Raw genomic sequence first — 18,837 nt, 5'->3', positions numbered from 1 at the left:
ACTTCAATTAATTCTACCGTATGAGGTAGCCCTGACTCTGTGACTTTGTTCACTGGAATATATTCTAGCACACGACACTTGAAATTCCGATTACAGCTGGGGATTATATGGGAAACTGGCCGATAAAAAATTGTGACATTTGGTAATAATTGAAAATTTTTGTTTAGGGCCTATGTTAGAAATAGATAATAAATTTGACATTACTTTGAAACGATAGGAAAACTCTGTAGGTTGAAGTTGTACCTAGAGATAAACCATGTTTATCAAAACATGCAAATGCAGAGGTCACCCGAGGTCGCACATTTAAATTATGTATCACTTCTGGAGCTGTACGAAATTAGGTTCGCACGAAATAAGGTTACTTAACTGTATTTGAAGGGATTTTGCGATTGTCTTGCAGTTTTTGTACTTCTGAAGACGATTTAGATACATTCAAGACCCAAATCAACCATCGAAAATGGCGAACCATGGCCCTAAATATAATCCTGTAAACCAGCTATGTATACTGTTTTAACCTAACGCTAGTTGCCATTCGGCAATCCTCGGCAGTTTCCGCGAAGCTGAAAGCAGTTGAATGTTGCAGAGCGCAAGCGTAACTTTCCCGGTAGGCCAGTTGTCAGTCAAAATGTCACGTGATTTGTAACTATTAAGTAAGCCGTTTGATGAAAAATTGTGCTGATTGTATAAAAATGATGGTTATAGATTGTGAACCTTTTGCTGACGTTGATGAACATAATCTCTTACTGTCCGAGGTTTTAAATTTACAAATGAAAAAGGTAACAAACGCCCTCAAATTTCTCCTTCGAAAAAATTTCGTTGTTGACATTATTATAAAATCAAAATATCAAGACAGCTTGCAAGACAAGGTAATAATATAAGCCTACGGCCCGTTGCCCATTTGTCAGAAATGATAACAATACTTGTGCCAAAAAAAAAACCTGTTTACCAGCAGAAATGTCTGGTTTGTTTGTTTTGCTCTTTTTTCCTTAATTTCTCCTAGAGCCGAAGCTCTTGAGGTCGGGGATCTGGGGCTACCCAGAAGCCTATGGGTTTCAATATGACCTGAGATGAATTTTGAGCATTTATAAGAGGGCTTAATCTTCACTTCAAAATAAGGCCTCCCACAGGCCTGAGGGGAGGGTTTTAATAGGTTTGCGACTAGGTCGCATCTCTTCAATCAATGCACCGAACTGAAATCCGCTCGTGAGTCACTGACAGAGTACCTGAAAACTAACAGCATAGGCTACCACTCACCATACAGAATGTTTTGTCTCCACCCACGGACCACTGGTATACGGTAATCATAGAGTTATAAATAGAGCGGTAATGGAACAATTTCTTACAAAATCTGCCCTGAATAGAAAGGCTAAGTTTTTTTTTACCCTGAAACTTTAAGTTTCTAACTTATTATACCCGCGCAATGTAACAAGTTTCATTGCAGAAACATAGAGAACATCCTTTCCTATTTTGTTGAAAACTACCCCCACACCCTCTCATTTTTCACATTCTCTGTTCTTTTTTTCTACTTCTTTCAGTTTTCCAACAGTTATCACAATCAGAACGAGTATTGAAGAGTGAAAAAGATCGAGTAACTATCACGCCACCGCCATGTCATTCGACCCGACCAGATATCACGAATATTCAACAACCAATCCAACAGCACAGAATCATCCAATTTGTATCAATCCGACTACCAACAACTATCTAGCTTGCGATGTCAGCAGCCGCTGGAAGCGAACGTTAATTTGTCATCTACCAACCAACCAACCAACTAATGTTGTGCATTGACAACAGTCGACAAATAAGGCCTACAGTAGAATAAAATGGAGGAACTATTCTTGATATTATCATTAGATCTAGTACACAAATTCAATAATAGTTTAGTTGTGGTCTGATAAAGGTTGAATAAAAAATATAGTTATCCCCCCTCTCTGTATACCAAATGCGTATCCATCGAGTAGAATAGGATTAACATAGTAAATATAAAATCACTTCCATCAAGGAGGTTTACAAATAACAGTGATTGACTTTCACTGAATTTTTACATCCCAATTTCAGAACACCGTCAATCACTTAGCTCGCAACACCTTTTTTCACATATGAATAAACGATAAAGATCGCATGTTCTAGAAAGAACGACGTGCGTCGAATGAACAATAATACACGCGTGACACCGAGTCATTTGGATCTGTAATCAGACAAAATGGAGGCAGTGGGAGTTTTCTTGTAGAGCATCGAAGACAAAAACAACTCTACATGGCGGTTGTAAGACAACAGTGTTTGCTAATCATGTGCATCATATTAAACAGCGTGATGTCTGCCGATAAAACTGATCCAAAGAATATACAGCCTGCAATCGGTGCTGAAAAGGAAAGAATTGTGTCAAAGCAACATATCACCGACAGTTTGACAATTCTGATGTTATTAGGTTTATTGCTGCTGACAATTCTTACAATATGGTTTTTCAAGTATAGACGAATCCGATATGTTCATGAAACAGGATTGTCAATGATATATGGTAAGCTTTGTGGTATTAATGTTTATTGTCTGTAAGTGTTACAAAAAGGTTTGTAAGCTTATCTCCTATATGCTGCAGTTATGTCAGAGCCAGTGACAGAGGAAAATGAAGAGATAACTATTAAAAGTACACTCAGACTGGACTACTTATGTCATTATGAAAATACTAGGATCAATGTGGAAAGAAATTCAGACTAATTATTAACATCAAAGGGGCATTGGGAGTTTATTTAGATGTGTAAACTGGACTTAATATGCATGATATTTGGCCTATATGTATGTCCCTTGTAGGCCTAAGCTTATAGTTTCTATATGTTGACCTGGCGACAGAGAAACCATTTTAAACATCAAATTTGAGAATTTGTTGAGTTAAAATACATGACGTGATTTTGCGCTGACAAAGTACAAACCTTTAACTTTTGGAGGTACTATATGATTTTGGCCTTGATTATGAAAAAAGGGCTAGTCTTTCTAAGTGCTAAAATTGTAGGAAATCTCTTTAAATAAACTAATAACCTCAATTTCACTTTATTTTTCCCTCATCACTTGCCTGAATATTGTATATCTAAATAAATGGAAATCTGTGTGTGTACTAGTCTAATAAGCTTTTTTAGTGGACTGTGGGCGTACTGGTAAAACTAACTCTAGTTTTAAGGGTACGTCCCTGTTAATGTTGGTACTTTGTCTACACTGTGTAGACAATATTTATGAACCAGCTGTGAAGTTTATGTGTGTTGAAATTGATCAAATAAGCACAAAAACAACAAACTTATCCATACTAAGGTCCATTCATGTCAACACCTAACTATGTTGATTTATCACAAACTTTAGATCGATCTCTGAGTACCAGTAGGTGTAAAATATAAAATACTGGAAATGTATTAAGGTCATTTTACTGAAGGGTCATAGGCCATGGAGGATTTGATTGGCTGTCACAGGAGTCTTGAACTTATAGATATGCGACTATATGTACCCATTCTCTGTCAGAAATGGCCTTACAACTTACTAATCGATGTACAAGCAAGATAATTCTGTTAATCGAAATCTTGTTCAAAGGTGTTTGAAAAAGAAATAATCATTCTATAAAATACATTTATAAATTTAACTACACTCCAGCATTGTGCCGTCTCAAGACAAATGGACTGTCTAATATAGATTTCAAACACGGATATAACAGTAATTATACACTCGATATGATTAAGATGATAATTTACCATACATTTTAATCTATAACAAATTTATTGTGTTTTTTAATTCGGTGTAGGAACAATTTAAAGATTACATTTTGATGTAAGCTAAGACAGTATAAATTACAAATAAAATCTTTCATTGCATTTTGCTAAAACTTGGCAGGGTGATGTGCATTCTGAATTGATTTCTGATGAGTTTAATTTTCAGTGTTTTCGACTTAGTAGACTTATTGCCCCTGAGTAAGTAATGGTATAAATGTGTGAAAAGTATGCTGAAACCGTAACAAATTCAATTCCACAGTAATCTGAGTTTGAGTTAACTGATAAATGATAAATACTGTTATCATAAGTATGTGTAACTAGATGACTTTTTTCAACAATTTATTTAAATTATTGCCAGATTTATTGTGACAGATTTTGAAAAAACTTGGTGTGAGTGTTTGTAATGCTCAGAGGATGAACCCTTTTGAAAATCAGAAAAAATAGAAAAATCATTTGATGAGTTAATGCCCTTCATCTTGAAAACACTTTCAATTTTGAGCTCTTAAACAATCTAGAAGGAACAATTCTAACTGGATTTTGACAAAACTTGACGAAATGGTTTATTATCACCAAATGTAAACGCTGTAGTATGCATTTTGTTTTTGCTGATTTTGACCAAACCTGGATTAAGCATTTATTATTAGAATGAACCTATTGAGAATCATATAAATTATAAAATATATTTAATGTGAGGTATTGCCCTTGTTCTTGAAAAATGTTCCTTGTAAACACATAAGAAAGCACAATTCTTGACATATATTGATGAAACTTGATGAAAATGTTTATTTTTACCGTAGCATACACTCTTTTAAAAATAAAAAAAAAGCAAAAAATATTTAACAGGAGTGTTGCCCTTGTTCTAGAAAATGTGTTCAAATTTTAGCTCGTAAACACCTTAGAAAGGTACAATTCTTGCCAGATTTTACCAAGTTTTGTCAAAAAAGTTGGAAAGTACTATAGGTTGAATATTTCATACATCTTTTCTCAAGGGTTTTTCTATCCTTCATTTCTTATCTAACTGAAATTTCTCCTCAATTTAAATTTCCAGTACATATTATATTGATTTTACAACATATTTCATAGAGAAAAAGCACAAATTAAAAGTAACATCAAGAGCAACATGTTTTTTGAAAAGGCTGTGAATGGTGACAATCAATGCATTTCACTTATTTGTTTGGAAAATGCTAATTACTCTTGACATTTTGGACAAATCTCACACTAAGAACTGGGCAAGAAAGAATTGACCTTTACAGTTGGATTCTAGAACATTTCTCTAGATTTTATTCATAAATATATAAATATTAATCAATAACTAGCAGAGGAAATTATGATACAAATAAAGCTATTATAATACCAAGATTTTATCATTGTGTTCATGCTATTAATAGATGCATAATAGAACTCAGATCGCTCAAATATATTCAGTTTTAACAGATTTCAATTCTATTTTCATTTCATCAATGTCATTGAGCATACGAAACTATATATGGTTCTTACATGGAAAAAACACATGAACATAAACCATTCTTAATCACTTCTTCGACTGTGGAATTTTTAAAAAGGCTACAATGTTTCAACAAAGTCTTTAAATTACATTTAAAACCATATCTGAACCTTTAAATGTGATTTGAAGGCTATAGTTTGTTACCCTTGTCTGTCAGTACTGGATAACCGAAATGGAGAATTAACAATTGGTATCCAGTATTGTAAATATTTAGATGACTGTTTCACTATAAGCTACACTGTTTTAATTGCATTTTCACAAGTGTTTATCACTGTATGCCATACTAATAATTGTTCATAATTGAACTGCACTGACTAAAATGTTTGATTTGACATATAGAAAACTGGATGAATTGAAGCCATACAATACAAGTTTGAATGTCATTTTGAGACTTCAAACGAATTAGATATACATGTACTGTTAATGAATATTATTCTCTGCACCAGCTTTTCCACCAGCATTTTTCTTCTCACAAGTCATATCACTGCTGGAGTTTCTGTTTTACTCCAAACAATTAGGATTCTCTATTATACTATTTGTTACCCATTCACTTTTGTAAGCATTTCAAAAGAGTGTTCATCTCGAACCAAAAACATTGAAAATTTGTAGCTCTTGAACTTGAATATTGAAAATGTGTTGGGGCCCATGAATTTCAGATTTCAATACAGCTTTGTGTTTTAGGTCCATAATATTTTTTTTGTTTTGACTTTTCAAAGGTCTGTTAAAATTGGTGTTCCATTTCACAATGTTGACTATTAATGTATTTATTGATCTCTGTGTAATATACATGTAAAAAAGTTCTTGAAGTTTTCCAGCTGTATAAATAAAGTTTTTTTTTATAAAAATTTTATAGCAGAACACTTATATTGACAGATGTATGAATATAATTAATAATTTTATTGTTATTCTGTATATTATATATATGCTTAGGTTTCTAGTTTATTAGGGTTGTTAGTGATTTTGATTTGAGTACTCATTTACTGTTAGAGAATGGCATTTCTATTCGAAATTTCATTGGATTTTAATTAGAAATAATATTTTGATGATCAGATATGCTATTAATGTGAAATGTGAGGTGATTAATAATGGTCTTAGTTGCAGAATAATAATTAAATGTGGACTGATATTTTGAATTGAAGACTAAGCTAGCATGTAAACAGTTAAAAATGGGTTTTCTTGTCATTGTTTCAACTATTACAGGATTAATTGTGGGTGCCATCATAAGATATACCAGATCAACTAATAAAGAACCATCACAAGCTTTTGCTGGATTGATAAATAAGACGATGTACTCCTCCTCCCCACCAGAAACACTGTTCATAGAACTACCTACTGACAGTGATTATACTGATAATCAAACTATTAAATATAGTTTAAGTGGAGTTGTGGAAACCACACAATCTGATGCTCTCCTGGAACAAACAGTAAGTCATATTACGTCATTCTTATATTAAGTTGAATATTGCAGTTTTAGTCACTTCTTGAGCCTTTTTTTGTTCTTTTTAGGGATTTCTTAGTTTATCCCCTTTCCCTAGTGTTTGCAATACTGGTTTTGATCAACCAAATTTTGATCAATATCCATATGATATTTACCATATAATTACTGGCACCTAAATGTGTTAAAAACAGCTTGTTTTCATGATATAAGTCTATATAAATGAGACTTGTTATACGTATGTGTACTTATAAAGATCTGGAGGAGTTGGAACTTGACAAATATCAGTGCAATGTTTGTACTCGCCACTGGGCCAAGCAGTCCGAGACCACCATCTGCAATAATGACCATGACCCTATAACATGTAATGTCATAATAGAATACATCATGTTTGCAATGGCTTGCACCACAAATATATACAAAAACATAAAAAACTTTAATTCTTTATTTCTCAAAAACAAAATTAGAGTTTTTTAAGAGTCGTTAATGTGATCACGAACTAATTAATCACGACTTCAAAATCATTGCCTTGTTTATGGTTGGCTGCATTTTGAATGTCAGCGTTTCACTGACTAGAGAGCAGGTGTATACTTATATGACTCGCCATTCTGGCCCAGTGAAAACAGCGTAATGTAAACGGTACCTGCCATCCGGGCAGAGTCCAGAACAAGTACAGGTCTTTTCAAGCGGGCCAATTTTTATGGTAGTGTAAACGCGGCTATAATGTATGTGAGCATATGTATCCTTGCCTTGTATAGAAGATATGGCAAATATATGATAATTTTCCAATTAAATTTCAATTTTACTCAATAACTTGATGTGTAAAATCTGTACATGAAGCAGCTGGTTTAATTGTGCTATTGTATAATTATATGATACTAAAATATTTCCTTCAGGTTTATCATTCTTACTCCCTTTTACAGAAAACGGTAGTCCTTCCTTTTAGGCATGAATTATGTTCAATTCTGGGTCAATAGGATAGAATATATCATTATCATTATTATATCTCATTATGCAAATGACATGCGATTTTTATGTTATTTTCATTTTGAAAGTTTTTCTTTTATGAAAAAACAACCATATATTTTTATGTGATTTTATAGATGTCAGTGATGCTGTAGATAAGCTTTCTAGACATTCCTTAACGATATCAAAGTGCATTACAATTTTAGAATGCTTCATCAAAACTGTTTAAATACTGAAATCTATTAAAAGAGTCTCTGTAAACTAGAGTCATACATTATCAATACCCACATAAATACTGAAATCTATCATAAATTAGTGTTCTTATAAAGTTCTACAAGCTTATATGTAAAGATTTTCTACAGCCGCACTGACATCTAGAGTGGGTGTACATAAAGAAAGTTTTTCTTTTCAATTGTGTTTTTATGAAGGCACTGTGTGAAATTTGAGTGAGTTTTATGTAAAGTACAATTGGTTGCAGTGATTAAAAATATGATTTGGTTTTACAAGTGGAATATGTTTACATAAAGGGGGATATATTTAAATATTGTTATTCCACTTCACTTAATCAGTTCTGCTCTCTTCTGAGCTGATTGGTATCCCACTTTCTACAGAGATATTCAAACATAATCTAAGGTCACTGGCTTAAATAGTTTTGTTTTTAAACTCTGAAGTAATATTAACAAGGTTATGTTTGACTCAAATAAATCAATGGACAATGCTACAATTTGAAAAATAGCCTTCTGATCTGTGGTTATGTTTTGAATCATCTTAGTTATATGGGTGAGCAACTCCTCTATCGGTGAATAAATTAATCCAAATCAGCTTTAATTAGAATTAGAATCAATATCATATTTCAATATTGAACATTTTCATACCTTTTCCCTAGAATAATTATAATTTAATGCATAAATTTTCGATTTTTAAAAAAATTTTTTTATTGTAATGTAAAATTTTAAATAATTGCAAAGCTATTGTGAATTCTGGAACCTCGATTTTCAGTTAAGGAGAGCAGAGAAATGAATTTAACCAATTGAAATATATGACAGGAATATTGGTCGGCTATCTAAAGGATTAGATGGTCAATTCATTTCATTTGTGACTCTTCAGGACTGAAGATGTGGAACGCCTGATGTAATCTCAGTATGACATAAGAAATATTGTATACCTTCAGCGCTCGGTACATTGTGGGAGACCAGAATTAGATTCCATTTCATCTCTCCATAGATGATTTCAGATGACATAGTCAAATGCAGTTAAATTAATTCATGTTTTTTGTAGGTTACCTTTGATCCTGAGTTATTTTTTAATGTTATGTTACCTATTATTATATTTGAAGCTGGTTATAGTATGAAAAGAGTAAGTTTTATCACTCATTACAATATCATATAGGACTGTTTATTAATTTGATCTCTTTGCAAGTTATGTCATATTCAGATGAACAAAATTTTAACTTTGGGATATGTTTTTTTCAAGTTTTCAAGTCAAATATCGCTTTCCATCTGAATTTATATTGAGACTTGTACGGTTTTAATATGTGTCTGCTCCTAGCATTTGATGAAAAATCTCAAAGCCTGATTGAATAATTAAACCATAGATTTTTGATGTGATTCTTTCCCATGGCATTTTATAGCTTAATTTATAATTTTCACGCTGCCTGCAGCTAAAAATTATATAGTTTCCTATTAAACAAAATTCCTTTTCTTTACAGAGACATTTTTTCAAGAATTTAGGTGCAATCATGTCATTTGCTTTTATTGGTACAACTATTTCTTGTTTTGCTTTTGGGTGAGTGGTTATCCTTTATACCAAATTAATTTACAATAAATCATTTTTTGTTGCTATTCTGATATATTTTAGTCTAGATATTGATATATATCAATGAAATACTGTAGAGTACTTAAATCTGAAGTATAATTCCAGTGAGGCATTTAGATAATTCTCAAGGCCACAATCGTTGACAGTCATTATAAATAAATACCTCAAATACAAATACCAGTGGTGCTATTTGAGGTGTAGATACTAATCTTCTACTGTGAAAGGCTATGATTTAATTTCTGTTGCTGTCTTGAGTATGTGTTACCTTTTTTTTGGCAAGCTATATTGTATATTGTAGGGGTGTAATGTTTGGACTTACCAGGTTGATGGACATTGACTTCTCGTTGAATAATTGTTTCTTTTTTGGTGCTATAATATCAGCTACAGATCCAGGTAAATATACTCACTTTATTTATATAGGTGCTACATACTCTACCCCAGCTTACTGGCCTTCAGTTTGTCTTAAAAGGTAACCAGGACATTAACCTTTATTCAGAATGAAAGTCAAAGTTCCCAACACTAAAACAGTATGAAAAGGATTTATATAAATGTGTTAGCCTTGAAGTAAAGAGCAGAAGAAGTTGATGATTTAATCACAAGTAATTTAGGAAAGAATAAAATTATAAGATGACTGTATTTATGTGCCTTGTATTTGCTTGAAAAATATATAATTCTCATAATGGCTAATTTTTTTGAAACTTGAAAGTATTGTCTATCCAATTACAAAATTCTCTTCAAATTGACATGTTGTTCTCGTGCTTGATGACAAGCATCATAAAGTTGTCATGAGTATATTTTCTGGATATGAATATGTTCTCATAACTACTTTGGAAAGTTATATTCTATATTTTCTTACAATCATTTTATTTAATATCATAAAACTTATTTTTTTATTGTCATTTTTTCATGATAAGACTACAACTGTGATGTCAATAGTATGATCTGAAGATGTGTCTTAAATTTTGAAATATTATCTATCCAGTCAAAAGGAATAGTTTCATACTACATAAAGCTTATATTTTTTGATATATACCGTCATGGTTTATATTTCAGTATCTATATTGGCTATATTTCATGATTTATATATTTCAGTGAAAATATTAGCTATATTTCATGATTTATATTTCAGTGACTATATTGGCTATATTTCATGATTTATATTTCAGTGGCTATATTGGCTATATTTCATTATTTATATTTCAGTGACTATATTGGCTATATTTCATTATTTATATTTCAGTGACTATATTGGCTATATTTCATTATTTATATTTCAGTGACTATATTGGCTATATTTCATTATTTATATTTCAGTGACTATATTGGCTATATTTCATTATTTATATTTCAGTGACTATATTGGCTATATTTCATTATTTATATTTCAGTGGCTATATTGGCTATATTTCATGATTTATATATTTCAGTGACAATATTAGCTATATTTCATTATTTATATTTCAGTGACTATATTGGCTATATTTCATTATTTATATTTCAGTGACTATAATGGCTATTTCATTATTATATTTCAGTAACTATAATGGCTATTTCATTATTATATTTCAGTGACTATAATGGCTATTTCATTATTATATTTCAGTAACTATAATGGCTATTTCATTATTATATTTCAGTAACTATAATGGCTATTTCATTATTATATTTCAGTGACTACATGTATATCGGCTATACTTCATTATTTATATTTCAGTGACTGTAATGGCTATTTCATTATTATATTTCAGTGACTATAGTGGTTATTTCATTATTATATTTCAGTGACTATATTGGCTATATTTCATTATTTATATTTCAATGACTATATTGGCTATATTTCATTATTTATATTTCAGTGACTATAATGGCTATTTCATTATTATATTTCAGTAACTATAATGGCTATTTCATTATTATATTTCAGTAACTATAATGGCTATTTCATTATTATATTTCAGTGACTACATGTATATCGGCTATACTTCATTATTTATATTTCAGTGACTATATTGGCTATTTCATTATTTATATTTCAGAGACTATGTCGGCTGTACTCATTATTTATATATCAGTGACTATAATGGCTATTTCATTATTATATTTCAGTGACTATATCTGCTATACTTCATTATTTATATTTCAGTGACTATATTGGCTATATTTCATTATTTATATTTCAGTGACTATATTGGCTATATTTCATTATTTATATTTCAGTGACTATAATGGCTATTTCATTATTTATATTTCAGTGACTATATTGGCTATATTTCATTATTTATATTTCAGTGACTATATTGGCTATTTCATTATTTATATTTCAGAGACTATGTCGGCTGTACTCATTATTTATATATCAGTGACTATAATGGCTATTTCATTATTATATTTCAGAGACTATATCCGCTATACTTCATTATTTATATTTCAGTGACTATATTGGCTATACTTCATTATTTATATTTCAGTGACTATATTGGCTATATTTCATTATTTATATTTCAGTGACTATATTGGCTATATTTCATGATTTACATGTTGATGTTGATTTATATGCTCTGGTATTTGGTGAAAGTGTGTTGAATGATGCTGTAGCTATAGTATTGTCAGGGTAGGTTGAATTTAAAGATATTTGATGGGCACCACACCAATGTCTGTGGTTCCTTTTAATCCCCCACCACTTTTGACTTTTGTTTCCTAAAATTTTCCCTCCAGCAAAATTAGAAATTGTAGATTGAAATACTAAAAACTGGCTACCTTGGTTGTAATTACTATAGAAAATACCCGATTTTCCAATTAGATCCATTGGTGTATGTTGATTCTTTAGTTATTCTGCAATTTTCATGAAAATTTTTTATATGAGATATTTATGCATAATATGTTTTGTTTATTTGAATGTAATAATGATATGTTTATTTTTTCAGGTCTGTAGAAAAATATGGCGAACTATCAGCAGGAACATTTGATACAAAGGCTTTCTTTTCAGCACTTGGCAATTTCCTGGCTATTTTTGCTGGAGCTTTTGCCATGGGTTCTGCTATGGGTTGTGTAACTGCCTTAGTATCCTTTTTAGATAGTTTACTACTGAAAAAGTAGTCCTTATTCCAAATGAGTTTTTTATGGTATAATATCTTTTAGAATAGTACACAAGACTTCAAATATTTTATGCCAACATAAATTTATCCTTGTTTATGACAATGGTCTTTGTTAGTACTGAAAGTTAGAGACTATGAAATGTTTTATTCACGTATTATTGCAGCCAGGTGTAATGCTATTAAATATTGGAGATTCATAAAAATACATTATTAATATTATTGATGAAATGTTGAAATATTGATAAGATCGTTGATTCTATACATATAGGATCAATGGTAGGATCAGCTTCTTTACATAAGAGTAAAATTATTCCTTGACCTGTTTGTAGATAACAAAATATACAAAAATACGAGATTTCCCCTTATTAGAAACAGCGTTATTTTTTCTCATGTCTTATAGTACATTTCAAGCTGCTGAGGCTGCTGGCTTTACAGGTATTTAAGATATATATTGTTCTTGATATCAAACATTAATCATTCAAGTCTTTTCTTGCTCTTATCAAGGCTATACAAGAATATACAGGTTCGTAGAGACATTCTGCCACCTGTACAAAATATGCTTATCAATAACTTTCAAAACTTTATGATTTATTTCATAGTGCAATATTTCATGAATTATTGATTTTTTTAGTATCCTATTTTCAGAATTTTATTCTTAATCATATTATGTATTACAGGTATTGTGGCTGTATTATTCTGTGGTATAACTCAAGCCCATTATACATATAATAATTTATCAACTGAATCAAAACAGAGAACTAAACAGGTACATTTCAAGATCTAGTTTATCGTCCATGACAATATTAACAAAACATTTAATGCTCAAATTAAATACCCTTTTTATTTAGTATAAAATGTAAACTGGCTGATATCTAGAACACTTGATCTTATAGTTATTGTAAAAGAGGTTTTTCAGCCGGCGGATCTCTACCATTATGTTTGTACCAAGGCCACTTGAAGCTCAACTTTACACTATTTCAATATCTCATCAGTTGTATGTGTTTCTGTTATTCACAAATTTTAGGGTATTTATTTTAACCACACACAGCTGAATGGTTCCCATTTTTTTCAATACTTGTAAGGCAGGAAAATTGTTCAAGATTGCTATGTACAATAAATCAAATCAAAATAACCTTCAAATTTACACTGATTGTCATGGTTTCATACTGATTATTGTTTTACTTTCTATTTCAGTTATTTGAACTAGCAAATTTTTTAGCAGAAAATTTTGTGTTTTTATATATTGGTGTGTCAGTGTTTACGTTTGAGCTAGCTAAATGGCATGCTGGTTTTATTTGTACTGCTTTCGTATCCTTTTCTATATTGGTCTATATTTATATTTGTATTATAGGAGGTTATGGCAAACCACTTAGAAGTGAATCCAAGTTCTATGCTGGTAACAAGTGCCACCCATACAAAATATGCTTACATTATCTAACATGAAATATCAAGAGTATTCATTGCCTTAACTCTGTCTTAGCTAGGTATACTAGTGGGTAGATTACTTAATGTTTACCCAGTTTCATTTTTATTAAATTTGGGCAGAAGTAATAAAATAAAGGGAAATTTCCAACATATGATGATGTTCTCTGGTAAGCATTACACAATAAGTTTAACTGTTAACTTTTTAATTTGTTCAGAATTTAATACAAATAGAAAAAATTTTTTGAAGCTTGGATCAAAATGATCTATGATCTATACATGAAATATGTGAAACTTATATCAGAATATAATATTGTCTGATATGAAAATAGATTTACAAAAATTTGAATTTGTATTTTAGGTTTGAGAGGTGCCATTGCCTTTGCTCTAGCTATAAGGAATACATCAAGTGATGCCCGACAGTATATGATATCAGCTACAATGATAATAGTTCTAGTTACTGTGATATTATTTGGGGGATTTACTACTCAAATGTTACAATGGTTACAGATTAGGTAGGTTTTCACAAGATCATTTTGTAGGTTTATAGTGGTAACACATTAAGTAGCTTCTAAAACAGTCGACAGATAATGAAGATGTTTTTGTAAATTTTATAGCAGTTAAAGATGTAATTGTGTTTGTAATTAATCATGATTACGGAACAAGCTCCCTACTTCTGAATACATCATGTATCAGAAACTATCAGTATTCCAAACTTGAATCAAAATGTTTTTTAATACAGAGTGGGAGTAGATGATGAGTTAGATAATATTCAAATGCAAGAACCTACAAGATCTGTTAGTCATGTAAGTTTATTTTTATTATTTGGAAAATCACTTCACTTTCTGAGTAATCTGAAAAGCATAATTTACATCCAGGTTGAGCTCAATGAAGGTCACACATGGAATGCTGTGTACTGAATACAATGTAAAGAAACAAATCAGAAAGGCTCCAAGAGAGAGAAATATGATAAAAATCAAGGCACCACTTAAATTGTGCTTTAAAGGATGTAAATAGATTTACCAAAAAGTGATTTGGGCTCCACCAGGAATATGAATTGTGTTTTTGTAATGAAATGAAACTAATGCATTCATATCTTATCATTGGGGTGGTTGGAAAATCTAATCATGTACTAAATATTTTAAACATTGAGCCTTCGTAGAAGGTGATACAGAAAACAATTTAGGAACTCAAGAGCACTGAAAATGAGTAAGAGGGTTTCAAGAGAGCACTATTTGACTATTTTTCCTTCTGACTATATATACAGTGCAACTTTATTTGCTGTGCCTTTGACGACCCTGGTGAGGTCTTTGAGATTGTGAGTATCATGACATTATATTGACTACCAGTCCCCTGAATCTTGGCACCACCATATATAGACATCACTGCTTTACTAATAATGGTAAGTGAATGACTAGAGTTGTTGCCTTTGACCTTGTAAATCACTTGAAATTGAATTCTAACATAAACACCTTCTATTTTGACTAATATCACTGCCCTATGATAGAATGATAGTATTTGGTGAGTAATAAAGACCCTAAATGCCTGAGTCAGACCAAATACATCCTACAATAATTTACCCTGTATTATTTAACATTTTTATCATCTGAAGATACTTGTATACCCCACTCATCATCATTCATTTCTGTTTCATTTTATGGTTTTATATAAGCTTATTGTTCCAATCTATTAATAATCAATTAATTGAAAAAATTGTTTTCCTGCTTTATACTAATTTAATTTGTGCTTATCTAATTTGGTTTTTTTTTAGGGAAATTTTCTAATTAATGCAAACTATCACAAAATATTCATTTGTACCCAAGTTGTATTCAATTGTTTTTATTTTAGTAACATATTTTGATTTTATGTAAAATATGAGTGAGGGTTTATTTTTGAAAAATTATGAATGATGCTTATTGTTTTTAATCTCACCTTACCAGGCTATTTCTACTCAGAGACAATACAGCACCATGGGTCCAACTCCTACTGACCAACCCACAGATCCAACACCTGCGGTTTGTCCACCTTACACTCTAAACACTAGCTTGTTTTATTATTTTTCCTGTAGTGTGGTATTGTATAGGTGTTTTATATTGGCTGGCATCAGGCATTTGGCGGTTTACCTTTTCTATCCTTCTATATAACCCTTTATTTATATTGATGTGCATATCTCCATACTGAATCTCTTCAACTGGTTTTTAGTATTTGATATTTGGATTGAATTTGTTATTTTTCATTAATTATATATAATTTAAATTTAAATTTTTGATAACCAATGGGCAATGGCCTATGCTATATCGGATTAGATTCCATTAAAGTTTTTTGTTTAACCAATTAGATTCTTGAAGTTGTTCACTTGTTTTAAACTTGATGAATATGAGGCAGAGAATAAAATCAACCGAAATTTTCAACCAAAGTCTGTACAGCTCTATAGACTGTAAGCATTTTCAATTCTATTACCAATTTGATTAAAATAAAGCTTATGTTGAAATTATGAGAAACTAAAAAAGAGATTCAGTAAGAGTTTGCCCAGTGACACTGATTAACTATAGCAGGTTAAGTAAATAGTACTATATAATTTCAGACTGATATTGAAGAAATTCCCCCAGCATCCCCCTTATTACTACAGGTACACATTGATATGTTATAACATTATTATAGTCTTTTAATTCTTTATAATAACTTTCAACTTAGTGGAAACTATTATCAATGTATTATCTTTCATTAAAACAAAGATAAACCTATATATATCTGATAGCTATCAATTTCAGTAGGAAAAGAAAACTTTTGATTCTCTGTGCAAAATTTAACCAATTTACACATTGCATTCAGGCTAAGAATCTATAACACTTGATATTGATTAAATATTGCCTGATATTACAATATCATGTGTTTTAAGGTCTGCAACAAGCCTTACACTAGTATGAAGATTTTCATGTTTTTACCTTGCAATTCTACTGTGATATCTAGAAATGTGAGATTTCTATGAGTCCCCAAGTTGGACAGTTATTATAATTTTTAGAGATTATATAATGTTGTTTATATCATGAAATTTATGTTGGTCCTATTCCATAAAGTAACTAATTTGTGAAACAAAATCTTTGCTTCCTTTGAGTTAATATTTGATGTTGTGTCCAGTTCTTCGTATTGGTTGATAGTTGTTCCTCGCTAATATATAATGTTTGTAGTTGCTACCAGCCAACAGTATGCTGTATGCCCTTGGTCTTGTGAAATGATTTCAATGGTACTGTAGGTAGATTGTTGTATTGTAATCTTTTATGTATCTTTTCCTCTCCTTACTGCATACTAATTTATATACATACACTTCACATAACATCACAGTGGAAATTCTATTATAATTATTTGAATATAAATGTTAAATAAATAGAGATTATGTAATAGATAAGACAATTCCAAACCTAATGCTATATTTTCATGCAGGTAATTGTAACATCATGTCATAGATAACAAATTAAAGAAATGTAGCATGCCTGGCATTAAGCCCTATCAAATGAGACAACAAATCGTAGAGACAATTTTGAGAAGATTGCTGTTATTACATATTATTTTCACCTGTGGGAACAAACATTGTCTTTATTAGTTTTATAGTCGATCATAATATCTCTTGTCTAAATTATCTTGGGCTTGGTAGTACATGTGTGGTTATTAACCCATAAAGGTCTGCTAGACAGATTCTGTATATATCAATAATAGAAATATTAAAACAACCTCAAATTTGGGTTATGTTTTAATATTTCTATATTGCTCTACAATCTATGTATTGAGCACTATTCTAACAGTGAAAATATTTTATTATTGTATATCAATGATATGTTTATTGAATTAATCTTTTTGCAGTTTATTCACATTGACATAAAGCAATTCTTATACAATATTTAAAATGTAAAATTTGATGAATTATTCAATCATTGAAATATTAATTAGCAGTAGGCCTACCATCTGATAGTAATGCATGGAAGAGTAAAGGGGCATGTTGTCTTGATACCCACATCTTATCATGTATATTTGTCTTGTATATGCTTGTGTTGTTTCAGTGTGATTTTTGTTGTAGTTTAAAGCCAAGCTAATGTTTTTTTTCAGAATTATTTTGTGTTGTATCTTTTTTCAAACAATTTCACTTTATTGTTCTATGGAAATATAAGATAATTTCAGAAACCATTTTTCAGATCTATGATAAATATGGAGATATGTAATTTTTAACATGTTAATTTAAATATTAATCAATTATCTATATCAACTCTTTTGGGAAACAAAAGTTATCTTATAAAACTTGTTTTGTAGACTCAAGAATCTCAAGGATCCCAAGGATCTAAAAAATATGAAAAAGCCTGGCTAGTTTTAAAATGGTATAATTTTGATATGAGGTAAGATGATCTTAACTTTGTCAGGTAGTTGATATGGATGGTGACATAGATAACACTGTAACATTTATCTCGGCTTACACAGAAAAGGATTTTAGCTGTTCCAATGAATCATCTGCTGGCCTCATTATTGCTAGATTGGAGTTCCAAATATGGTTCTCAAACTCAGAAAGGTAGTAGAATGTGACATTCCATTTATTCTTGGTTGAATAGACAGAAAATTGTTGTGCAGTAATTGTTCCCCATAGACAAGGTGGTAAGGAAACACTTGACCTGTTTAGGAAAATAGGCAAAAGGTAATAATGTCTTCCTGCAGTATTATGCAGTTTTTGTTTTGAAATTTATTTGACACAGTAAAATTTTTTTTTCTAGGTATATGAAACCATTTTTAACCAATAGTCGACCAACTTTAATAGAAACTTTACCAAAATGTTGTTTACCATTAGCAAAATTTTTAACCACTGAGGAA

At 30.7% G+C, this 18,837-nt stretch overlaps 1 protein-coding gene across 1 annotated transcript; it reads left to right on the top strand.

Annotated features, from left to right (window-relative positions):
- Nucleotides 1-2,430: 2,430 nt before the first annotated feature.
- LOTGIDRAFT_81744 (hypothetical protein) lies at nt 2,431-18,837 on the top strand (the record flags this gene model as incomplete). Its single annotated transcript, XM_009052084.1, has 15 exons — nt 2,431-2,518; nt 6,454-6,677; nt 8,933-9,010; nt 9,363-9,439; nt 9,768-9,862; nt 11,975-12,080; nt 12,394-12,529; nt 12,894-12,999; nt 13,242-13,330; nt 13,759-13,872; nt 14,045-14,156; nt 14,348-14,501; nt 14,729-14,783; nt 18,289-18,371; nt 18,741-18,837. Coding segments are annotated over 15 exons (1,614 nt in total), but the record flags the coding sequence as incomplete, so codon positions are not given.

The sequence above is a fragment of the Lottia gigantea genome (assembly GCF_000327385.1).
Source record: "Lottia gigantea unplaced genomic scaffold LOTGIsca_18, whole genome shotgun sequence".
Taxonomy (NCBI): Eukaryota; Metazoa; Mollusca; class Gastropoda; family Lottiidae; genus Lottia; species Lottia gigantea.
This window is presented reverse-complemented; position numbering and strand designations above follow the sequence as displayed.